This window comes from Lepidochelys olivacea (genome assembly GCF_965140295.1).
Source record: "Lepidochelys olivacea isolate rLepOli2 genome assembly, chromosome: 3".
NCBI classification, from domain to species: domain Eukaryota; kingdom Metazoa; phylum Chordata; order Testudines; family Cheloniidae; genus Lepidochelys; species Lepidochelys olivacea.
The window spans coordinates 114,728,890-114,754,344 of NC_140413.1; the positions used below are offsets into that span (position 1 = coordinate 114,728,890).

Genomic DNA, 25,455 nt, shown 5'->3' on the forward strand with positions numbered 1-25,455 from the left:
ATTAGTTTTTATTTGTGTGTGTGTGTGGAAAGTTGTTTTTCCAGAGTGATTCTTTTTTTTTTTTTTTTAGTTTATGACTGGTTTAAAAAAAATCAGCAGTAGAAATTCAGGGTTTAGAACATAAATGGTAACCATAAACCAGGACAATGTTGGTACTGCCTGTCATGATCGTAACTGTTAAGTTTTAGATGAAGTTTAGATTGAAGAAAATCCCTACAGCATGCTATGAAAGATGCTATGAAAATCCAAATTATGTTTTAAATTGACTGTTGTCATCCCCCACCCAGTCCCTGAGTGTACTTCTGCATTTATAGTTTGAATGTTTGTGTGTCGAGTTAATGAAACTAAATCAGATTTTAATAAACCAGGGGACTGTGGGAATTCTGTGAGACTGTGACTATGGATTCTGCCTAAATTAACACTGAAGGGGATTTAATGCAATATGTGCTGTATTTCTCTGGTTTACAAAGGAATAATAAATAATCCATCACCTGTGAGAATGTCAAAATTGTTCCAAAAGAGAGAGATGATGACAAGATTTCTCAGTATCAAAAAAGTAATTCATAAAAACACTACCATTCAACAGGTTATACTGCCTCTTTTATTTACCATTAACTCTTTCCTTAGAATGCTTTCTCAGCTGCAGAACACACAAAAAATTGTTCTACTTGTGAGTCTGCATGCGTATGAATATTCAAAGCTATCAAGAATAGGTTCCATTGGGGAGAAATCTCATAAATCCTTTCTCCTTACACCACCAATAATAATGTAATGCTCTTTTCATCGGTAGATCTCAAAATGTTTTATTGACCGCAAAGGAGGTCCAGTATCACTATCTCCATTTTTTCAGATGGGGAAACTGAGGCACCAAGAAGTGACGTGACTTGCCTAAGGTCTCCCAGCAGCCCAGTGCTAGAGCTGTGAGTAAAGCTCAGATCTCCTGAGTCCCCAGCCAGTGGTCTGTCCACTAGGCCAGTGGTTCTCAAAGCCGGTCTGCCGCTTGTTCAGGGAAAGCCCCTGGTGTGCCGGACTGGTTTGTTTACCTGCCGCGTCCGCAGGTTAGGCCGATCGTGTCTCCCACTGGCCGCGGTTCACTGCTCCAGGCCAATGGGGGCTGCGGGAAGCGGCCCCATTGGCCTGGAGCGGCAAACCGCGGCCAGTGGGAGACGCGATCGGCTGAACCTGCGGACGCGGCAGGTAAACAATCCAATCCGGTGCGCCAGGGGCTTTCCCTGAATAAGCGGCGGACCAGCTTTGAGAACCACTGCACTAGGCCAAATTGCCTCCCCTCAGGACAACACTGAAATACTTGTCCTGATGTTAATCGTACACACATGTATGACTGTTTGCATCTTTGCTTACATGACTATTCCAGGGATTACTCAGATGAGGAAAGTTATGCACTGTACAAGATTGGGGACCAATCTCATAGCACTGGACCTCCTGCTGGACCAGGTATTGCCTCTGCTTAGGCAGCTCATTCCCTGGGGTAATTCTGTCTGAGCTCTCTTAAGGAATCCAGTGAAGCAGTTTCCAGCAGGGTTAGCTCTTTTATTTTAAGCCTTCTTAATAAAACAAATCAAAACCTTCCAGACGCTTCCCTCAAAGTCTATGCAGGCTGAATAGTCCCTTCCCCGAGTCTGTTCTTCATACCAGTAACTTTAGTAACCCAAAACCCCCTGGCTCTTAACTCAGAGCTTCAGCAGTAAAGGACTTCTCATAGTCTCCCTTCTGTCTGTTTGGTTTCTGGGGCAATTCCTCTCTGTGGTAGCTCCAATAGGAGTCCATTGGGAACATGGCCCCTGGTCCCTCAGCTTTCTGGAAGGTGTTGCAGTCCCCACTTTAGTTCCTGTTGCCCTCTGTTATAAGAATGGGACAAAGTGGGAATTTCTGTAATATTTTCATGAAGGTTGTGTGTGCTTCAGTTTCCTTCATATTTCACAAGGCTACCCAGGGGGCAGGGAGAAGGACTGTTTGCTCTCAGGGCAATAGTTTGCACTTCTCTAGCATCTTCCATTTAAGGATCTCAATATACGTCACAAAAACTGATTAATTTTAGATTCACAGCATCCCTGTGAGCTAGGCAAGTACCATCTTCCTTTTTAAAGATGGGGAAACTGAGTTATAGCCAGACCACCAGTGGTTCACACAGTGAGGGCAAGGCAGAAGTAGGAAGTTAACTTGAGAGTCCTGGGTCCCAGACCCATGTTCTGGCCTCAAGATCATTTTATAACCCTCACAAAGACAAAAACACCACATTTTGAAAATAGTGATGAACAATGAGCCATTTCCCTACCTCAGCATGTACTTCTGAAGTAGCCAGGTAGCTGCAACCTCCACAGGAAATTTTCACAGATTTGCAGATATTACAATCAGAGAGAACTATTATGGAACCATAGAATTTCACCCAGTAACTCCTGTGTCAAGCCCATCATTGCTGGTTGAACTAGAGCTTATCTTTTAGGGTACGTCTACACTGCAATGGAAGCATGCTTCCCAACTTGGATAGACAGACTTGCACTAGCTCTGGTCAAATAAGTGAGCTAAAAATAGCAACGTAGTTGGCGGGTAGCACTGGAAGCAGCTCGGGCTACCTGCCCAAGAATATACCCATGGTTGGTTGGGCAGGTTTGTGGTGAGGTGATTCATTCAAGCCATAACCAGTGCTACCCCTGGCTACACTGCTATATTTAGCATGCTAGCTTAAGCAGAGCTAGTGTTTGTTTTTCTACCCACAGTGCAGCCATACTCTTAGAAAGATAGCCAGTCTTAGTTTAAAGACTTCAAGTGACAGAGGATCCAACACATCCTTTGGTAAATTGCTTCAATGGTTAGTTACCCTCCCTGTTAAAAATGTGCACCTTTTTTCAGTCTGAATTTGTCTACTTTCAAATTCCAGCCATTGGATCTTATTATGCCTTTTTGTACCTGATTAAAAAACATTCTATCAGAAATCTCCTCATATAGGTACTTACAGATTATGGTCAAACTTCTCTTAACTTTCTCCTTTGTAAGTGAAAGAAATTGAGTTTGAAAAGTTTTTCATTGTAAGGTAGATTTTTCCAGACCTCAAGTCATTCTTGTACTTTTCTGAACTCTTTCCAGTTTTCCAGTATCCTTATTTGAAGTGTAGACACCAGGAACGGACACAGTATGCCAATGATGGTCTCATTAATGCCATATGCACAGGGCTGGATTAACCTTTTGTGGGCCTGGCACCAGACATATTTGTGGGCCCCCATAGAGGCAATGGTGCATAGCACAGGGAGGTCAGTCCCCAGAGCAAGGGGCTAGCCAAAGGCAATGGGGCATGGCATGGCAGGGGCAGCCCATCTCTGCTCCGCCCAATGGGAGGGGACTATTTACAAACCAGCAGTTGCCAGATGCACAGTGGCCTGTCTGGCCCTGTGCTGCCAGCATGCCCCTTTCCCTCAGGGGTGGGCCTATGCCACACCACACAGCCTCCCCTTACCCAACAGCCCCTGACTCCCTATGGCCAGAGGGCCCCCAGATCCACTATGCCCAGCGCCCCCCCAGACCCACCCACAAATGCACAGTGCCCTGCACAACAACACCACTGTTCAGCGCTCCCCTGCCCACAGACCCACCACAACTGCCCAGCACCCCCTAAAAACCCCCACTCTCTAGTGTTCCAACACACACAGAGCATCCCTGACCCTTCACTGCCCAGCACCCCCTCAGATTCCCCACAGACCCACTCCCCAAGCCCTGCCTCCCAGCCATATTCACCAGCCTTGCTGGGAGGTGACTGTGTCTGCTGGGCTGAGCTGGAAGTGCAGCCAGGTATGGTCCCAGGGCTGCGAATCGCTCCAACCCCTCGAGAGTGGCGCAATCAGCCAGGCCAGGACCTGCCCCAGCTGGGGTCCCTCAAGACGCACTTGCCTGGAGGGGCCCAGTCAAACCCTCTACACTGTTCTCCCCAACACATACCTGGCTGAGACTGGCGATGCTTCTGCACCAGTTCCAGGTGGCTCAGCTCCAGGGAGAGAGGTAGGGCCCCACAGGTGGTGAGAAGCAGAGACTGGGGTCCAGCTAGGGGGCTGAGAGGAGCAGGGGGTGGGGCCAGGGAGCGGAGAGGAGCCCTCGCCAGCTGGCGGGAGGCCAAGAGGATCAAGTGGTGGGCGGGGGAGCCAGCGGGGCCTCGGGGCGCAGTGCAAGTGGAGCAGGCCGGGGCCCCTTCTGAGCATGGGCCTGGCTCCACGGAGCCACTGGAGCCATTGTAAACCCGGCACAGCATATGCAGAGGTAATGCTACCCCTCTCATCCAATAATCACACTGGGATCTCATGTTCAGTTGATTATCCCCCATGACCCTAAGTCGTTTTCAGAGTCACTGCTTTCCCAGATATAGACTGCCATACTTAATCTTTTTAATTATTAATTTTTAATCATTAGCCATCTTAAATAGACATCATCAACTTTCAAAATCGCATTCCATCTGACAGCTTTGGAGCTAATCTTATAACAAGTAGCCCTAAGATTAATGTAACTGAAAGAAATTAACAAAAGCGATAGAGAATATGTGTCTCTTTTTTCCAGTCGGTTTGTGGTTTTTTGCAGTCAACAGCACATTTTGTGTGGTCAGTATCGCTGTTTTGTTAATGGTACACGGCTTTTCCCAGGACTTGGAAGCATTAGGCAGAAAGAGACTGTGGCATAGGAGCTTGAGGGGTAGAGACACTGAAGCGTGTTTGAGTGGTGTTCTCTGGCCCGCTCAAAAGATCCTTTTATACCTCAAAGGGAGAAGAACAACACTTAGCATTTTTTTTAAAGGAATTAAAAATGGACACCTTAAAAATCTATTTTCTAATTAGCTTCTAGCCCTCAGGGTTGCAGAAAAAAAGCTTGAAACGCTGAAAACTAAACCCTCAGAAAACAAATAAAAAACCTACAGTTTTTTTTTAAATCTCTTAATTTTGGGGGATGGGAGGCTGAATCGTAATTTTTGAATGCTTCGGGTTGGCAATGCTGAAATAAAGAAACAAAACAAACGGAAGACAAGACCATAACGTGGGTGTAGACAACTAGGACTGGCAGAGGGGCAGGGGACGGAGATGGGGGGATATAGCTGCCTCCCCAGCAATGTAGAGATTGCATTTATAAATAAAGGAAAAACAGTATTTGGAAGAGAAGCTCGTTTACCTCACTTCATTAGAAGTGGACAAATTTAGTCATGGTATACAAGTACTCGTTAAAATTATATTCAGCAGTTTAACTCCAATTTAACTTTACCCCTCCCATATTAAATAAATGGGTAAATAAATAATAAAGTTGGCTTTGCTCCTGCACAAAAACAGAAGAAAGGCAATAGAAAACAAAATAAGAAAGTGTGATTGTGGGAGCCCCAGGACTCCCACCATTCCCTAACTATGATGCAGACACTGAAAAGACATTGCTAAGATCACGGGGAGAGAGAGCCAGCATTTTGAAAACTGCTCAGTTGTGTCAGATTTTAAAGAGGATGCCAGCAAATGAGGTATGCTACAGAGTTGCAGCCAAAAGGAATGTTTGCCTGAGTCTGGAAAACAACAGAACCAGAGTATTGAACTTTCCCCTTTCTCACTGTACGTTTTGTTCCACCCCTTTTTGCTTATCACCCTCCAACCAGTCCCCATTTTCTTTCTTTTTGGGAAAGAAACTGTCAGTGTAAGGGAAGGTGCATCCTTCTAAATTAAACTCCAGGTCATGGAACGCTTTTCTTCCCTGACCCCAGTCTTTATAGCAATTATATGTGTTTTGATTGGGATAATACTGAAAAGCAACAGGAAAAGCAGGAAGAAAGGGAAGAGTGAAACTAAAAATAAATCTGAATCTCGCCCATGGGTGGATGACGACCTCAGAGACAGCACTGACCTTCATGTAGAGGAAGAAGGTAAGGAAAACAGAACTCTACTTTGCATTTTTGTGTTTAATTTTCATCTATTGGTATGAATAGGGGAGACACGATCCTCTGGACTAATTAGACAGAGTTAGTCTGCGACATAGCTTTGCTGCTACAATGCACTGTAGTACTTCGAGTAGTACAGAGATCACAAATTCTACCTCTGGCAGAATAAGTCAGACCATCCCAAAGTAGCAAGTACTGGGCAACACGATTAGCTTAAATAAAGTAATTAATTGTGGGTCAGATTTTCTCTGAGATATAATTGTGAGAGGGGGCTAAAGAAGAGGAAATTGCCTCTCATTATGTTAGGAATGTAGGACTGGGATCTGCTTGGAAGTATGCTGGGGGTCAGATTTTTCAAGAAATAGGTAGGCAGAGAATTTGAACTTACAAAATGTGGCATTGATTTTTGCACTGGAACCGCTAGCCAAGGCCTCTGTACTTATGTGGGGTCTCTGGCCTATGCTAGCAGATCCTGATGCAGTATTGGTATGTAAGTGTGTATGTGCACAAAATATACAGTTCCTCCTTTTTGCTCTTTGAATATACTTTCTAAGTTCTCTCTGTTTTTTCTTAAACTAATGCTGCAGATTTTTGCCCCCTGTAATTTTTAGAGCTCTTTTAAAAACTCTCATTTGATGTAAACTACTGTTTCAGCCATTGTGGTTTTAAAGTTTTATATTTAGGTTTTTATCTCATAATGATACATGCTCTCCCAGAGCCCATGTCTCCAATTCTTCAAACTTCAACCAGTTTTCTGCTCCTCTGTCTGTTGCTAATGAACATTATCTATCTATTTCACAAACCTTTTCAAGTTTCATTTACTAGTATCAGGTTTCAGAGTGGTAGCCGTGTTAGTCTATATCAGCAAAAATAACGAGGAGTCCTTGTGGCACCTTAGAGACTAACAAATTTATTTGGGCACAAGCTTTCATGGGTTAGAACCCACTTCACAGATGCATGGAGTCAAAATACAAGAGCAGGTATAAATACATGAAAGGATGGGGGTTCCTTATCCTGCTGTTAATTGATGTATCTCATTAGATTGACCTCACACTTGGTAAAGCAACCCCCATCCTTTCATGTATTTATACCTGCTCCTTGTATTTTCACTCCATGTGTCTGATGAAGTGGGTTATAACCCACAAAAGCTTATGCCCAAATAAATTTGTTATTTACTAGTATGTATATCCAAAATCTCAATAATGGAACCTCATTAAGTTGTAGTCACTGTTTCCTAAATTATCTATAACTTTTTACAATAATCACTTCATCTACCTTAACCTCCTTACACAATGTAAAAACTAATCCCCTACAAAATTAACAAAGTCCTTTCCTTTTATCACTTTATGCTTGAATATTCTAGTTAAACTGTGGCAAATTAAAATCCCCGTGGCCAATTAAAGTGATGATCTGTGAATTCTCAGTGTGGCACTTTGACTATGAATGTCTCCATCAATTTAAAACGTACATTTTCTAAATAAGCAAAAAAGATATAAGTCCTTCAAGAGGGACCTTAGTGCCAACGGGTCATATTTAAAATGTTTTACATTTTTTCTTTTACTTGCTTCTTTTTTTTTTAAATGCCAGTAATTTAAAATGGGCCAACTTAAAATTTTGTTCAAAATATTCAGAGTCAAATTAAATTTAACTTTCATATGCAAACAGATATTTTTGTCCTGTTAGAAAAAGGGAGATTTTTAGACAACCTTCCTCCATTTACTGTATCTATAACACAACAAACATCCCCCTAGTACAGTAGGATTTTTTCACTTTTGAACAATAAGCAATAATCCCTCCTCTAATTCTTGTCAGCAAGTTAAGGAAGTATGGGCTGGATGAATGCACTATAAGGTGGGTAGAAAGCTGGCTAGATTGTCGGGCTCAACGGGTAGTGATCAATGGCTCCATGTCTAGTTGGCAGCCGGTATCAAGTGGAGTGCCCCAAGGGTCAGTCCTGGGGCCGGTTTTGTTCAATATCTTCATAAATGATCTGGAGGATGGTGTGGATTACACTCTCAGCAAATTTGCGGATGATACTAAACTGGGAGGAGTGGTAGATACGCTGGAGGGGAGGGATAGGATACAGAAGGACCTAGACAAATTGGAGGATTGGGCCAAAAGAAATCTGATGAGGTTCAATAAGGATAAGTGCAGGGTCCTGCACTTAGGATGGAAGAATCCAATGCACCGCTACAGACTAGGGACCGAATGGCTAGGCAGCAGTTCTGCGGAAAAGGACCTAGGGGTGACAGTGGACGAGAAGCTGGATATGAGTCAGCAGTGTGCCCTTGTTGCCAAGAAGGCCAATGGCATTTTGGGATGTATAAGTAGGGGCATAGCGAGCAGATCGAGGGACGTGATCGTTCCCCTCTATTCGACATTGGTGAGGCCTCATCTGGAGTACTGTGTCCAGTTTTGGGCCCCACACTACAAGAAGGATGTGGATAAATTGGAGAGAGTCCAGCGAAGGGCAACAAAAATGATTAGGGGTCTAGAACACATGACTTATGAGGAGAGGCTGAGGGAGCTGGGATTGTTTAGCCTGCAGAAGAGAAGAATGAGGGGGGATTTGATAGCTGCTTTCAACTACCTGAAAGGGGGTTCCAAAGAGGATGTCTCTAGACTATTCTCAATGGTAGCAGATGACAGAACGAGGAGTAATGGTCTCAAGTGCAGTGGGGGAGGTTTAGATTGGATATTAGGAAAAGCTTTTTCACTAAGTGGGTGGTGAAACACTGGAATGTGTTACCTAGGGAGGTGGTAGAATCTCCTTCCTTAGAGGTTTTTAAGGTCAGGCTTGACAAAGCCCTGGCTGGGATGATTTAACTGGGAATTGGTTCTGCTTCGAGCAGGGGGTTGGACTAGATGACCTTCAGTGGTCCCTTCCAACCCTGATATTCTATGATTCTATGATTCTATGTGCTGTGATGCTGTCATAAATATAAAGGGAAGGGTAAACACCTTTAAAATCCCTCCTGGCCAGAGGAAAAACCCTTTCACCTGTAGAGGGTTAAGAAGCTAGGATAACCTCGCTGGCACCTGACCACAATGACCAGTGAGGAGACAAGATACTTTCAAAGCTGGAGGGGGGGAGAAACAAAGGGTCTGGGACAGAACAGGAATGGAGTCTTAGAATTTAGTAAGTAATCTAGCTAGATATGCATTAGATTATGATTTCTTTAAATGGCTGAGAAAATAAGCTGTGCTGAATGGAATGGATATTCCTGTTTTTGTGTCTTTTTGTAACTTAAGGTTTTGCCTAGAGGGATTCTCTATGTTTTGAATCTAAATTACCCTGAACGGTATTTACCATCCTGATTTTACAGAGGTGATTCTTTTCTTCTATTAAAATTCTTCTTTTAAGAAACTGAATGCTTTTTTCATTGTTCTTAAGATCCAAGGGTTTGGGTCTGTGGTCACCTATGCAAATCGGTGAGGATTTTTATCAAGCCTTCCCCAGGAAGGGGGGTGTAAAGGTAAGGGAGGATTTTGGGGGGAAAGACGTTTCCAAATGGGCTCTTTCCTAATAATAATAATACCAGTGTTAGACGTTTGGTGGTGGCAGCGAAAATCCAAGGGCAAACGGTAAAATAGTTTGTACCTTGGGGAAGTTTTAACCTAAGCTAAGTTTTAACTAGAGCTGGAGATTAATGCTCTCGGTCATCTGGCAGCTAGGAATTCTGGTTCTCCAGTGAGGTACAGGTACAAATTTAGGTTAAAACATATTACGGTGATTAATGTCAAATATATTTATGGCTTCGTCCAGCAAGAAGAAAATCCTTACCACAGTGTATGCATTCTGCTCCTTCTTTACAGATGCTGATGGTGACTGGCAGGGATTAGATGAAAACATTGCACATGTCTCTTTCTCTGCTGAGCGTTACTCCGAGGATGAAATGATTAAAAGGTCAAAGGAATTTTATGAGCTTCTCAATAAGAGACGGTCTGTCAGATTTATAAGCAATGAGCCAGTCCCCAGAGAGGTCATTAATAATGTCATCAAAGCAGCAGGTATGGTACTGAATGAATGAATCTCTTGAGAGTGACAGAAGCACTGGTCTCCTGCTCCTCAAATGCATAAGATAAGAGTGATATGGAAAGACATAGGGAATTAAATCTTAGAACCATGCTCCTAGTTTTAAATGCAGGCCTATTGAATCGGCACTGAATAAGTATTCAGAAACACTTGAATAGCACCAATGTGACTACCAGGGTAACCTTTGGAATCCTAACCAAGGTCACATGGCTGGGATTGGGAAATACATTTTAGTTCTTTGCCAGAACTCCTGTGTGTCAGTCTCTTACTGCAGGGCCAGACTCAACTCCGCTGTAATCCCATTGACTTCAGTCGGGGATGAATTTGACCCCCATTATTTATCTTGTCCTAGAATTTGGCTGCTTTTAGTAAAGCCTAAAATTGTGAGGAGGATTAGAGTAGGTTTCAGCAGCCTCAAGCAGGATTATTAATACAGAGATCCCAGCCACTATTTGCAGTGGATTGTTTCCGTGTTTAAAAATCTGTGAGCTGTTTTGTTACTGTACCTGCATTTAAGAAGATGGTGATGTATTTCAATTAGCTGGCAATCATTAAAAAACTGAACATGTTCTGGCACATGCAACAAAATGAACAAGCTTGCAGCATAGATGAAGTTCTCTGAAAGCTTTGAGGAGTGGAGAAAGGGGAAAAAAACAAACATCAGTTCTTGTCTGACTCTCAGGAGAAACAAAGTAATTGATAAACCACATTTAATTTGGGAGCGAGAGTGGTATCTTTAAATAGTTTGTTCATGGTGTATCTCAAACTTAAGCAGGGCTTTGGTTAGCAAATGGTCATTTGTTTCTAAGACCTACAAACAGTTAAAACTGTTTAAAAGAGGGGCAGGGGAGCACAGTCCATTCAGTCAATATGAAGATCTGATCAAGCTCTTTTATACCCACTTTACTTCTTTAAGGCATTTAAGTCTTGCAAAATGTGTATATTCTATAGCTTTGATTTTATTCGTTTTCAGCCAGTTAAATACTCTTTCCACTGTATTTGTGCATGGCAATCAGGACTGAGTGAACAAATTCAGATTTCGTAAACACTTACATGTGCCAGCTGCCTTTGGGTCTGTCAGATCAAACCTGTATGCTCTTTCGCAGATGTTTGCATCCTAATATTCCTATTCTTTGTGTAAATTGGAAACTCATTCCTTTTGGCTGCTAGGATGGTTTGCCCGAAGGCCATCAGCATTTTTTCCCTGAAGCCAAACAAAGCCTTTGGTTTTAATTGGCTATATATTCAGGCTGGTTGATGCTTTACTTTGATTTTAATACATTGCATTAGTACATTTAATACATTACTATTTGGCACTTAGATGCCTGCTGACAGGCACCTTACATGTATGAAATTTAAAAAATATCTAAATTCTTTCTTCTCATTTAAAGACAGTAATTGGAACAGACATTAGATAGGAACTAACCAGTGGATTTAACATGTCTGACATTGATCAGAACTGTGATGGCGTAGTCTCCTCTTAAAGGCAGTATTGCCTAGTGATAGTCTATCCCACCACCTGGTGTAGCTCTTCAAGAGTTAAAAGGTCCAATTATAGATACAAGGAACTCGGAGATACTGAGAGAGAATTGGTCCTGGGAGTAAGAATGGTTTAGGACGAAACCTTGTTCTTTAGGGACCTGGGGCCAGGAGCCTTGCAGAGAGGGTGGGGCAAGGCTTCCCTCTCTCCCAGCCAATGGAGGATTAGCTGGGAAAAGGTGACCAGTATAAATGCTGCCTCCTTCCTCATAGCAGTACAGGTGCCTGCAGATACTGAAGGGAATTAAGAAGGCTCCTCAATTAGTAGGGAACAGACAGCAGCAGCAGAAGACTGCCAAACCCTCTGAGTCTGAGGATTAAGTGGGGTCAGCTGAGGTATAACAACTGCTTGAATTACCCAGCTCCTAAGGAGAAAAATAAAGATTGAGAGTAACCCTGAGGGGTCTGGTAACAGGATTTCAGGGGCAGGCTTCAGAGGAACCTTGAAAGCCAGAAGAACCTTTTGAGACTATTTGGAACTTTTTGTTATGGATCATATTGTAGGAGGTTTTGTAATAAACAAGCCCAAGGCAGATATAATTAAGACAAGCATCAGGAGTGCCTGAAGTGGACGGACAGTAACTACAGGGAGTGTGAGTGATTGCTGGACACAGACTAGAAGGAGATCAGTCTGTAAAAGAAAGCTTACTAGAACTGCTGAGGTTTTTATCTGTATTCAGTTTTATTACCGTACTAGACATAGACTTGCGTGTTTTATTTTATTTTGCTTGGTAATTCAGTTTTTGTCTGTTACTACTTGGAACCACTTAAATCCTATTTTCTGTATTTAATAAAATCACTTTTTACTTATTAATTAACCCAGAGTATGTATTAATACTTGGCGGGAGCAAACAGCTGTGCATACCCCTCTATCAGTGTTATAGAAGGAGAGTGAGGCAGCGAGTACGTGCAGTACCACATTGATGCTGCAGGAGGCAGTACAGCACAGGCATGCCCTACAACAGGAACTTTAGGCTTTCCTCCATGAAGAGAATGAACTGAGACTATCAACATCAATGGATATGAATACCTTCTTTCCCATTTGGTCAGCTTGCTTTCTTATTGCTCTGTAATTCAGTCCTGTATCCCCCAGAAAGATGATCTGACTCTTCATTTATTTTCCCTTAGCATTTTGTTGGTTGATTTTTAACGATTGCATTTATTTGCATAAAGGAACTTCTCCAAGTGGAGCACACACTGAGCCTTGGACCTTTGTGGTAGTGCAGGATCCTGAAGTAAAACATAGGATTCGGGAGATCATCGAAGAGGAGGAGGAAATAAACTACAAGAAAAGAATGGGAGACCGATGGGTTAATGACCTGAAGAGACTGAGGTACAAAAATCAAGGCAAATAACGGGCCAAGATTTTTCAAAAGTGACTTGAGAGTTTTGAGTGCCTGACTTGAGACATCTTGAAAGAACCTGATTTTTATAGAAGGATGAGCACCCACCTTGTCAAAACTGGCCCATTAAGTGTCTCAAGCTGAACACTTGAATACTGAGCCACCCAAAATTGTTAGTCAGTTTTACAAATCTTGGGCAAGGTAAATAAATAAATTTAACTGCAAGCAAGAAGGACAAAAGAAAAGGCCTGTTAGGGAATTTTATTCACACTAGCACTGCTTGTTTTTCCTCTTACTTCAAGGAAAAACAGAATTATTCAGCTCAGTTTAAAATCCTATTTTTTTTTAGCCTTTTTGAGCATTCTGGGGGTTATAATGGATCACAAATTGAATATGAGCTAACAACGTGATACAGTTGCAAAAAAGGCTAATTGGAGTGTTGTATGTCATACACAGGAGATAATTGTCCCACTCTTCTTGGCACTGGGAAGGAGGCCTCAGCTGGAGTACTGTGTCCAGTTGTGAGCACCATACTTTAAGAAAGATGTGGACACTTTGGAGAGAGTCCAGAAGACAGCAACAAAAATGATAAAATGAGGAAAGGCTTTTCAAAAAGCATGTTTAGTTTTGAGGAAAAGAAGACTGAGGGGGCACCTGATAAGTCTTCAGATATGTTAGGGGCTGTTATAAAGTGGGTGGGGATCAATTGTTCTTCATGTACACTTATTTATTTATTACAGTGGTAATAATTATGCTGGTGCAAGATCAAACTAGATGTGTACTATGTATGTAATTAAAATATCTCTCTCTTTGCATAATGAGATGAGATATACATGAAAATAGGAGGAAATAGCTCTCTTTTATATATCCTTTTAGGCCATCTCATAAATTCCTATAACAACATATATGGAACCAAAGTGACTGAAGCACAAAAGAGATGACCTACACAAGGACAGGTCAATGATCTAGGTTAGATGGACATGTACTACACAAAATAGCTTTAAAACTTATCCAAAGTTCCCAAGTCCGTGGCCCACCAGTAAGCACCACTGACTACAGTGGGAGTTATAGGAACCCAGAAATTCTGAAAATCATGCCACTGTCTTAGTTCCCAGTGCCTGTGGGTGAGTGCTCATGAGGTCAGTCCTCAGGTAGGAGGGGATATATCTGCACTATATTCTCATGCAACTGCACACTAGAGAGCAGGCAAGTAAAATCTTTCTCTCATCCATCCATAGACTGAGAGTGCTGGGACCCAGGGTTCTAATTCAGACCTGTTTCTAGGAAAACATCCAACAAACTTCATTTAAATGTTGTTTAAGATCAATAACTAAGAAGTAGCTTAAAAAACACCTGTTATAGCTGTTGTACATCTGTACCAACCTTTTATAGCCAACACATATATATGATAGTGAAAACAATGAGACAGCAGAATAAATGTCTTCAAAAATCACCTTTTTGCAGAACAAACTGGATAAAAGTATACCTGGATACAGCTCCCTACCTGATCCTCATTTTTAAGCAGGTGTACGGGATGCTTCCAAATGGCCAAAAGAAGACCCATTACTACAATGAGATCAGTGTTTCTATTGCCTGTGGTCTTCTCCTCGCTGCACTGCAGGTACGCTGACAGCATGCCGTACAGTCAGAGTTGGTATAAACTAGGGTTGGGTTGGGGTGGGTAAGAATAGAACTGAACCTTTGCCCCAAACTTGGATTAAACCCAAATCTTATTTTTGAGGTTTGAAAAAGCTTAACTTGCTATTTTAAAAACAATAAAAATAAAAAAATCACTCAAGTGAAAGTTTGAAGCTGAAATGTTCATCTATTGATAGCATGCATTGTTATGGAAAAAATGACATTGTGGACTAGTTAGATATAGGCCCAACTTTGAGAAGGTAAATCTTTCTCCATCCATACTGGCTAACAGTAAGAAGAACTTAATTTAAGCAATGTGCTTCGTTTTATTTGCACCTCCTTTTAGACAATAAATTCAGGTGCATACAGGTTTAATACTGTCTTATTAATAGAGCTGCAGTAGATACCAACTTAAGCACTCATAACTCTCGTACTACACTAATAATGATGCTAGGGTTCTCAGGTTACCAGTATGTCAGTCTTAAAATGATATGCCATTACCATAACACAACTTCCTTTCATGAATCCCCAGGACAGTCTTACTTTGAGATCAGTTTTAGTGTTGCTATGCCCGTTATTTGTGGGGCGGGGGAAAGCAGGAATATGTTTTGTTTAACAGCCCATGCAGTTTGTTGTTTTGTTCAAGGCATTTCTAAAGATGAATTTATTTCTAACAAGTTTAAAGCTCTGAACTGTATACACTGGACAATCAGATTGTTTGACTAGTCTCTCAACATTTAACTCTAGTTCTTATGTCTAATGTATACAAAAATGTTTAAATAGTGATTTTTTTAAACTGTTAAATCATTAATGGAGCACAATAACAGCAAGCCAATGCATTACCAGACTCTTCTCTTTTAGTCTAAATTTTTCCAAACCCTTCGTTCTGAAGGAAAATCATCACAGCAGGAAATCTGAGGAGGGAGCAGTGCACGAGATTTAATTGTAACCCTGGTTTGTTGCTCCTCTGCAACTGTGTATGGGTACTGTATGTCTATACTGCAATGTAAGCCAGGCTCAGACTCAGGCTTGAGCCAAAAACCCCTTCTGTCTACACACAAATCTCTCAGTCTCTGGCTCGAACCTAGGACCCAGCAAGGGTGGAGGGTCTGAGCCTATGACAGGCCGTGACCCATGGTTCAAGCCCTATTGTTTTGCAGGGTAGATGCAGCCCCACTTGACTCAGGTCTTGAGGAGACTGCCAAAAGTATCCAACAATCTCATGGGACAACTGCCTTTATCCTCTATCCTAAGAATCTCCAATTAACTCAATTGAAAATGGAAGCCATTCCTCTTGGTGCACAGCAGCAGCTCAGTGAGTCAGTGTTAACCTTTCCATTGTCTTCACTGAGCTGCAAACACCATCTGGGAGCCTTCTGTGTTTGCAATGGAGACTGAACAGAACAAGCCTCTTCCAAAGTGCGCTGCTTCATGGTGATGGGAGCACAGCCAGCTTTGGTGAATCTCTGGTGTGAGGCCAACAAAACTGTGGTAAAACTTTAGTAAAAGTACCAAGAGTGACCATGCATACCAGCAAACTGCAAAGAAACTGGCAGCTTTGCCAATTTACTGGACTGTGCAAGGAGCGGATTAAGCAGCTCAAGAGCAAATGCCGGAAGACCAGGGATCAGATCCACACCGCAACTCACTGGCACCCTGCCTGTTTTATGAGGTGTTAGCCTGGCACTGCACCCAGGACAGAGTAAACTGTGGTGCATAATGGCCTGGTCAGCTTGGATGTGACCTGCCAGCTGCAGAATCTAGCGTGGGGAGTGATGGGAGCCAGCAGACACTGAGTGAGGACCATGAAGTCACTCTGTTGCTGAGGCGGGTCCCAGAGCACACTTTGGAACAGGATCAGTGGCAACTTCTGGGTCCATACTCTGAGGAGCTGTTTGATGCCCCCTCAAGGAACAGCAGCAGATATGGAAGGGACAGAAGCCGCCCCTGAGCCTGGTAAGTGTCTGGCTCCAATTTAATATTTATTGCTACAGGAGGGGTTTCCACTATATAGATCAATGCAAAAGTTCTGAGAAGCTCATTGTAGCCGCTAATGGCAGATTGTATCACAGTGCCTTGGCGCACCCCTCCCCCTCATGTGGAGTTCAAAATGGCAACCAGGAAATGCAAATAGTAAAGAACAGCTCTAAAAAGTATTTTTATTGGAAAGACACCGATTTTTGCTATGGCCACTCCTGTTTCTTAAAAATAACATTATATTGCCATGCCTTTGTTTACTGCTCTGTAATCAATCAATGGCCTATGGACCTTCCCGGAAACTGTGTATGTGTGTGTTTGGGAAAACGTGATCCATTTTCAAAACTAGTCCATTTCAGTTAGAGGAAGTCCATAAGTGACAAATCATCTATCCCAAGTCTGACTGGGGTTTGACTTTTTGCCAAGAAATGTGAGCGTGGGGAGGAGAAAGGCTGTGGAGTTCTTTGTGTTCTTATGCAGCCATAACAGGGTAAGCCCTGTGGAAGCTAATGCAGCCTGTTGATTTCCTCATGAATTCTGACCCAATCCCAGGTGCTGATAGCTGTGAGCAGGAACCCCAGATAGGTAGTCCGGTTGTGGGGAAGGGCGTATTTTCCAAGGCCACTTTGGTAGATAATTAGACCACTCTACTCACAGGGCGATTTACACCTTACGTGCCCCTAGGCACAGCATCTTCAGCACCCCCACCCCCTGCCTACAGCTGACCTTCGTGTTTTCCATAAAAAATGAAACTTTTAATGCACTTAACTTTTAGGCCCCCATGAATGCTGGCTCCCCAGGCATGTGTCTACTGTGCTTAATTGGAAATCCAGCCGTGTCCACTCATAGATGTGCTGCTCAGTTATATTGGAATACTCCAGCTTCATACACTGCAGGTTTCCTACCATCAGCTTTGCCAATATGCTGCCGCAAGAACAGTTACGGCCTCCAAAATGTGAAAGGCTTGAAAGGACAGAAAAAGATTTTTGTAGTAAGGTCACAGACTGCCTCCTTACCCCACCATAAGTAGTTCTGCAATTTTTGTAAAACAAAAACAGATTAGAATTTTTAACTTACCATTGTCTCTGCATTACTTTCACCAGGCCGTGTCCAGGGAAATGAAACATCCCTTTCACAATATATTGCAGTTCAATTTTGATATGTGGAATTTCAAGGACCTAAAATGTTACAAGAATTAATTCTGTGCTCCTCCCCTGAGCTTTTTGAGACAGTGACACTGTCTTGTCCCGTTTCAGGCCCCCTGTTTCAGGCCCCCTCTACCGGCTGCTGTACCTCCACAGCTCGACCCCTGACGGTGTAGTTCAGGCCTGGCCCCAGCGTACCTTCTGGACTTTGTTCCAAGAGAAAGCATTTCCATGATGAATTTATGGTTCAACAAGCAAGGCCAGTACCAGAAACAGAGGGACTTAAGACTGGGGAAAAAGCATGCCAAGAGGCAGGAGGAAGGCTGAGGCTTTCTGCGCAGCTAGAGGACAGTGTTTCAGTGTGGGACCAGGCACTTGCTACACAGTTCCTGGTTTTTTGGAAATGTTCTTTTGTAACTGTTTAGATGTTGTATGGGAAGTCGCCTGCATGGCAATGGGTGACTGTTGTACTGTTCTGACACATTTATAAATAAAGCCTTTTATCTCATCAAAGTTTATTGCTATCACTGCATCTCATCATACAATCATGAATTGAAATAATAAAGCTAAACACATGACTGGGAACAATTAGGAATTAATAAACAAACACTATTCCTCTATACAGTTAGGTACAGCAATGCACTCTTCAATCACTTAGAATCATAGAATATCAGGGTTGAAAGCTCAGGAGGTCATCTAGTCCAACCCCCTGCTCAAAGCAGGACCAATCCCCAATTTTTGCCCCAGATCCCTAAATGGCCCCCTCAAGGATTGAACTCACAATCCTGGGTTTAGCAGGCCAACGCTCAAACCACTGAGCTATCCCTCCCCCCAGCACTTCCTTATATGAATACATATTGTGACTTATCCTCCACCCCCATTTCATAAGTGGTCATGTCATTAATAAGTACATTGCATGGCAATCAAGCCCCCACCCCCCAAGCACTGAACCCACCCCAAAGCAATTAGCCCCATACCTCCCACCACAAAAGCACATTCATAGAGTACTATTCCCCCTCTTCCATGGGGCCAGGCAAGTCCATAAAGTGGGAGCACAAAGCATCCCTGACTTCTAATGCCTGGATTCACCCGCGCCAGCTGTGGTAGGTGCATTTTCTGGCTGAGGGCACTGATTCAGCAGCCCCTCACTGTCATAGGTCCATTCAGGGGGAAATGGCTCACCTCTGGCTCCACAAAGATTGTGAAGAGCACAGTACGGTACAGTAATGCAGACAGCACTGATGACACTGGCATCTAAACATTTCTGTAGACATCTCCAGTGGGATCTCAATCTGCCAAAAGCACATTCAGACAACCATTCTACATCTGCTCATCGTATAATTAAAACATCTTTTGTCAGGACCTCTGAAATCAGAGCATGTTTCATAGGCCAAGGCAAAAGTGGGCACATAGGGTTCCCCAAAATAATGGTAGGGACAGTAATTACATTTCTGACCATGTCATTTGGTGGGAATAGTGTCCCAGCCTGTCCATGAATGTAGACTCCTGATCTGTAAGAAACCCTGACATTGTGAACTTTCCCAATGCAGCCTACATTGACATTCATAAAGTGATCTCTGTGGTCCACGAGGGCCTGCATAACAATGGAGTAGTTCCCTTTGCACTTTATGTACTCACAAGGTCCTTGAGGAGGGTAAACTATGGACACATGACTCCCATCAATGGCCCTGGCACAGTTTGGAAACCCCATTCTCTCAAAGCCAGCAATTACCCCAGGAATAGCTTTGTATGCCCGCCATCTTGGAGTTAACCCAATGCCTGACTGCCTCAGAAACCTCTGCCACTACTGTACCCACTGTCAACTTTCCAACACCAAACTGCTTGACCACGTTCTGGTTGGAAGCTAGCTACCCCAGACTGCTGACAGCAACCTGCTTCTGAACTGGCAAAGGTGCTCTCATGCTTTTAGGTTGAAGAGTTGGGGCAAGCTGCTCACAAAGCTCCAGAAATGTAGCTTCTTCATGCAAAGAAACCCACTGCTGTCATCCCAGGTCTCCATGACAATGTGATCCTACCACTCTGTGCTTGTGGCCCAGCACCAGATACACCAATCTTTGTAGGGGGCATCAGTGGCTATACGGAGTGTAACAGGCAGCATCAGCTAGTGTGAGCCTGCCATGCCAGGTTACTCTTCCTCCTCCTCTTCCTGCTCCATCCAAAGCTCTGTCACACACCTTTGGTGGATCAGAAAACATTGCCAAAATGTCCACTAGTGCCTCATGGAAGTTCTGCCTGTTTCCTGACACAGGAGTGAAAGTACAATCAAGAAAACTTCTGAAGTCTCCTCCATGTTGGTTGGCAGGCTGCGTTGGCTGCCTATAACTTCCTGTAACATGCAGGGTGGGCAGTACAGTTTTCCCACAGTGCACCAGTCAAAGGGCCAGAGCTATCACTTTTCGGGAGAGTGCTAGGAGTCTGGGATCTGGTCGGTTTGACTCGGGGCTGCATGCTGCACTGTGGAAGCCGGAGCCCCAGGTTAGAAAATTCTTAAAGTAGGATTAAGAATCAGTGTAGATGCTCAGGCCCTGGGTTCTCGAACACAGGTCAACTGATCTGAATCTTGCTAACCCTGGTCTTACATTGCAGTGTAGACATACCCTATGTGATTCTCCACTCCCCCTCCATGTAACTGCATACAAAGGGGGTGCAATGAGGATGTGGCTAAAGGAAAAAGGGCAGAACCTGCATTTTATGTCCCCCAATGGCATGGTGCTCTCCTCTACTCACAGACATCCTGCTCTTAAGTTACTCTAGGTGTCTCTAGAGTTAGTTTGTCAGCCATCGTCCCCAGCCACAGAGTCTTGTATTGCACACCTTGCTCCCTTTCCCAGTCAGAATTAGTGGGTGTAATCAGGCTCCAGATTATCTCCAGTACCACCTTAGCCAATGCCTCATCCAGCCTGACTCTCGATGCTCCCTGCCAGCTCGAGAGTGGCCCTGCTCCTCAGGGTCACTTGTCAAGCTCAGAGGCAGATTAAAGTTTCCTGGGGCCCTGGGCCAGAGCAAGTAGGGGCCCCTTCGCACCCCTTTTGCCTGTAGCCCTGACCACAGCCCCAACCCTTTCTGCCTCTTCCCCGGGGCCCACTCCTATTCCACCCAGGGTCCCCTCCATTCCCCTCCCTTATTGCAGCCCCGAAACCCATTTTGCTCCTTTTTGCCTCCCCCCCACCCCCACCCCCACCCCACTGCAGCCCCAAGACTGGAGACTCTCCATTCTGGCACCACAGCCCAGGGCTCAGCGGGGAGTGAGAGCTCCTCCAGTCCCAGGGCCACAGCAGGGGGGCTGAGTGCGGGGCTTCCCTTGCTGCCCCATGGCTTCTTTCAGGTGGGGGGTGCTGGGGCTTCCCTTGCCTGGGGGCTTCTGCTGGGGACGGGGTCAGGGGCCACTGGGAGGGGCTTCCCCACCCCGCCTGGTGCTGCTGGCGGGGAGCGGGGTTGGGACACAAGATTCCCCTGCCTGGCACCGTGGCCATGGAGCAGGGTCAGGTTGCGGGGGTTTCCTGGGGCTCTGGGCTCTGGGAACTTTGGCTTTGTGACTGGGCTCTGGGCTTCCACCACCCAGCAGTGGATTTTCTCCGGGGCCTCCCCGTTGGATGGTACCCCTGGCATGAACCCCGTTGGCCCAGTGGCAAATCTGACACTGGCCCAGCTTCTAGAAATTATTTTATACTCTTTCAGAAGAGAGCCAGCCCTGTGACTCCACAATACTTAGCACTACTTCAGCTAGCACTCTGCCTCTTCAGAGCACTAGACAGGCTATTTCAACAGGAGGTGCAACCTGTGAAAATGCCATAAAACTGGCTCTCCTTTAAACTTAGTATATGCCCTGTCATTCTAAAGCACTCCCAGAATGCTTAACCAATTAAGGACTGGGCCATGTTCCGCTGAAATCCACATGCACAACTACCATTGAATCAATGAGAGCTGTATGCTCATGTCATGTCTAGTATCTGATCTGAGTGTTTGGTGTAATGCTTCATTTCCTTGTGGGATTTTATATGGGAGGACTGGGGAATAAGTGAATGGGTTTAATGAATGGCTCTGGGTTTTTAAAAACAACCACCTCCCATTCCACCCACACCCCCAACATTTTCATAGAAGATGACAGGCTAATCACTGTTTGGCACCTCCTGAGAGGCATGGCACTAAAGATGCAACCCCTGGGGAAAGGGGAAAAGCTTTAAGTCACCTTTGTGCCCTCTGGATTCTGGGCTGCTGCAGGAACTGAAAAAGCCCCGGATGTAAGTTTGAGCAGCCCACAGGATTGATCTAACTTCCAGCAGCCTCCTCATAGCTGCCTTAGCTCAGAATCCCCGTAACACTGAGTACTAAGGTTAGGTCCCTTCCCAGACTCATCTACCTTGAGGCCTGCGAGGCAATAGGCTGCATAGGACTGCTTATGCTAGCCTATGCTACTCCCACAGTGGAGGAGTTCCTTTTGACTCCTTCACTGCCCTCTAGGCTGCTGGAACCATGTGCAGGGGCTGGAGTGAGAATTGGCCTCTGAAAATCAGTGGTGGCGAGGTGCGGAGGAGCAGAATGTGCCATTTGCCCAGCAGCCTGGTGTGTTTTATTTTAAGTAGGGTAGGAAATCTCTTTTGCTCCTGGTAAGGCTACAAATACGTTAGAGATGAGCTTTAAAGGTTTGAAGCGTGTGAACATGTTTGGACTGTACAGTAGGAAGATGGGCATGGAAGGTCAGCTACAAACTCAGAGGACTGAATTTTATTTCATTCAGTTTAAACTGCACCTTGCCTCTGTTTGTCTGTCTCATTCTAGAACGTCGGTCTGGTCACAGTGACCTCTACGCCTCTGAACTGTGGCCCTCGCCTCAGGGTGCTGCTCCAACGCCCAACAAACGAGAAGTTACTCTTGCTGCTCCCTGTTGGGTACCCCAGCAAAGACGCCACCGTGCCTGATTTGACACGAAAGCCACTGGACGACTTTATGATGGTTATATGAGCATGGGACAACTAAGGAAAGAAATTACTAAAATGCTGACTGTAAAGCAACACTGTAAGGCCCACAATATGCTGCTTCTCTCTGTCTATTATACACAGCTTATCTTTGTCCTCTTAAGCGTACCTGTGGATCTGGCTGTTTATACCCATATGCCTTCTTAGCACTCGTAATTGCAGCGGCTGCAGCCAGTAATAGCAGCAAGCAATCAAGCGCTGTGAATCTGACAACTGCTATTATTGATGAGCCTGGTTGATTGTTCCAGGGGATATGCACAATAGCCCTTCAGTTGCTTTTATCGCTTCAGTTTCCTCTCCCCATTAGGGAGTGACTCTTTCCCTGAATTGGAAAGAACCTCCTCATCCTGATATCTTTTGATTGGCACTTGCACACTTATCTTCCCTTTGGGGGTTTCAGCAGAGCAAGGCAGCAGAGAGGTTAGCAGAGAGTGGGTGGAAGACTAAGCAGTTTGTACATTGCTTGATGTACCCCAGTCAAAAATCCCCTGTCCAAGAGCTGCATTATCTTTTGCAGTGGAAGAGGATATCTTCACATATGTTAGTATTACTTCTGCTTAACCAAGATACTTGGAGGCCTTGTCTAACCTGGACATTGTCTCTAAACTTCCTTCCTTTGCTGCAACTGGTGCAAGCCCCCATTAGGGGAAATCTAGGGCAGACATGGCACCCACAATGGTCTAACTGGTGTCATCTACATGTGCTCTGGACAGTTAGGTGGCGTGACAATGAAAATGCAGGTTCCCTGTCTATGCTAGTGCTCCCATCATTGCTGCCCCTAGTGAAGCAAATAGAGGGTATGTCTACACTACAATTAATAACCCATGGCTGACCCATGCCAGCTCACCTGGATTCGGGCCAGGAGGCTGTTTAATTGCAATTTAGATATTCAGGCTTGGGCTGAAGCCCAGGCTCCAGGACGCTGCAAGGTGGGAGGGTCCCATAGAGTAAACCACAATACTGACTTTGGGTTTGTCTTCACAGACAGGTGCTCCAGCTTAACTGAAGTTCTCATTTTAAACTGATTTTGTTAAACGCATGCAAGACTATGTGTGTGGACAGTCTCATTTTGAAATCTTTTACTAAGACAAAGTTACAATGAAATGTTAACATACTACATCGTACAGCACTTCTTCAGGATCTGTTTAATATTCAAAGAACCTGGCTAAAAATTCTGGCTTCTTGGCTAGGGAGCCCACCTCCTCTTACACTAAAAAGGGTGAGCATATTTCTAAACATCCAACCTCTTCTGGGCATTTCTCTTGTTCATGTATTGATCTGAAAGCTTTTCATTACAAGGACAGTCCATATTTTACTATATCACAATTCCATAGGAGGAGGAGTCACATTTTTCCAATAAAATACAATACAAAGTCTAGCAGCTAACAATTTACTTGTCATTCTGTTTACAATGCAGATGCTTTACTGGAGAGTTAAATAAGAAGGTCAGGGGACCTTTAGGAAGCCAGCATGTTGTCTTAAGATAAAGCTCTTTAATAATTTCCTTACAAAGCCATCTAATTCCTGCACACATATGCAAGCATGTTCCCCTTTCCCCACAACCACTGCAACAGAGCACCTCCCTAGCAGTAAAAATATGATGGCTTTTAACTGATGTCAAATGCCATATATGTGGTCATTCATAAACAATTTATTTGAGCTATTCTCTTATTTTGGTCTAAACCAGATTTACTTTGGTTTAGTTTAAATTTATTAGGAAGAGGTTTAATCTACACAAAACTAAGGCCTTGTCTACAGGGAAAAGTTGTACTGGTGTGACTTCAATTACTTTTTAAAGGAGTATAGTTACGTTGGCACAAAGCTGTGTATGGACACACATTTCGGCTTAGCTTAAACCTGTTCCCAGTTGACTTAAGCTAAACCAAAGTTCTTTTTAAACTGAAATAAGTGGAACCACGGACAGGTTTCGACTTGTTTAACTGAACCAGTTTAATTAAACCAGTGTGTGAGCAAGATCTTATATTATATGGTGGTGGTTAAAAGAGAGAACACAAAATGAACTGTCAAAAAACAAAAACTGTTCTCTTTTTTCCATTCTTTGACTCTGGAAATTAATATATTAACACATCAAAAAGAAAATGAGCCTGTAAATTGTTCATCGATTATATGGAAATGACTCTGTTGAAAATTCCATCCAGCAAAGAGCCTCTGACACTGCAAAGCACATGTGAAAAAACAGAAAAATATCAATCCAAATACAAACATCTTGATAGTATTACAACTGTTGATGACACTGTATGAGAGAACCTTTTCAATCGTGTTTAATGCTGCTGTTATGCCAAGCCTGCTTAGATCTGCCAATATTCTACAACTATGCTATCATTTTTAAGACAGAAGTGAAATTGGAAGATAAGAAATTTTGCTCTTGTGTTTTCCTGCAGGACTTTCTTAAATAAAATGAAACATTCCATCTACAGTGGTTTTACTCTTATTAAAGGCTTTCAACTTGTTTGGTTCTAATAACTAATATGGGCAGAGATTAGCTTGGTGGAAAGGTCTCCCAGGCATTTTGTGGGGCGGGGCCTTCATTTTATATTCAGTCATCCATTAAAAATTTGAACCAAGGTAAAAAAGAGGGTCTGTATTTTCTGAAGAGCTCAGCACCCAGCAGCTCACCTTGTCACACTTATGGCCAGGTTTTCAAAACAGCTCAGAACCTAGACTACGGAGCTTGTGAAAATCTGGTACTGAGTGAGCAATACATGAAAGTCTGGGAAATCCAAAGTGTAGCTGGAAAACACAAAGCTGTTAAATCATCCAGTCCAGCTCCCTGCCAATTCAAGGTTGTTCCCTACAAGACACTTTCAAATGTTTTCATTTTTCAGTTTCTTACTGTGCTTGGTTGAAGCTC

At 43.8% G+C, this 25,455-nt stretch overlaps 1 protein-coding gene and 1 long non-coding RNA gene across 2 annotated transcripts in view; one reads left to right on the forward strand and one right to left on the reverse strand.

Moving 5' to 3' along the window:
* The window catches only part of LOC311517647, a 161,827-nt gene extending 144,123 nt beyond the window's left edge, over positions 1 to 17,704 (reverse strand). Inside the window, exon 1 of the long non-coding RNA XR_014710749.1 lies at positions 17,519 to 17,704. This is a non-coding gene — a long non-coding RNA (uncharacterized lncRNA). The remainder of the gene's footprint in view (positions 1 to 17,518) is intronic.
* IYD (iodotyrosine deiodinase) lies at positions 5,586 to 25,018 on the forward strand. The gene is made up of 5 exons (XM_084622665.1): positions 5,586 to 5,893; positions 9,725 to 9,919; positions 12,657 to 12,816; positions 14,291 to 14,447; positions 22,387 to 25,018. The coding sequence occupies exons 1-5, from the start codon at positions 5,707 to 5,709 to the stop codon at positions 22,567 to 22,569; spliced, it is 882 nt and encodes a 293-aa protein (XP_084478791.1). The 5' UTR covers positions 5,586 to 5,706; the 3' UTR covers positions 22,570 to 25,018.
* The last annotated feature ends 437 nt before the right edge of the window (positions 25,019 to 25,455 follow it).

Bases quoted from the DNA above. Each gene is read 5' to 3' on its own strand.
- IYD (XM_084622665.1), top strand. From the start codon at position 5,707: ATGGAACGCTTTTCTTCCCTGACCCCAGTCTTTATAGCAATTATATGT. The intron at 5,894-9,724 runs GTAAGGAAAACA...CCTTCTTTACAG, and splicing joins CCTTCATGTAGAGGAAGAAG to ATGCTGATGGTGACTGGCAG. The intron at 9,920-12,656 runs GTATGGTACTGA...ATTTGCATAAAG, and splicing joins TAATGTCATCAAAGCAGCAG to GAACTTCTCCAAGTGGAGCA.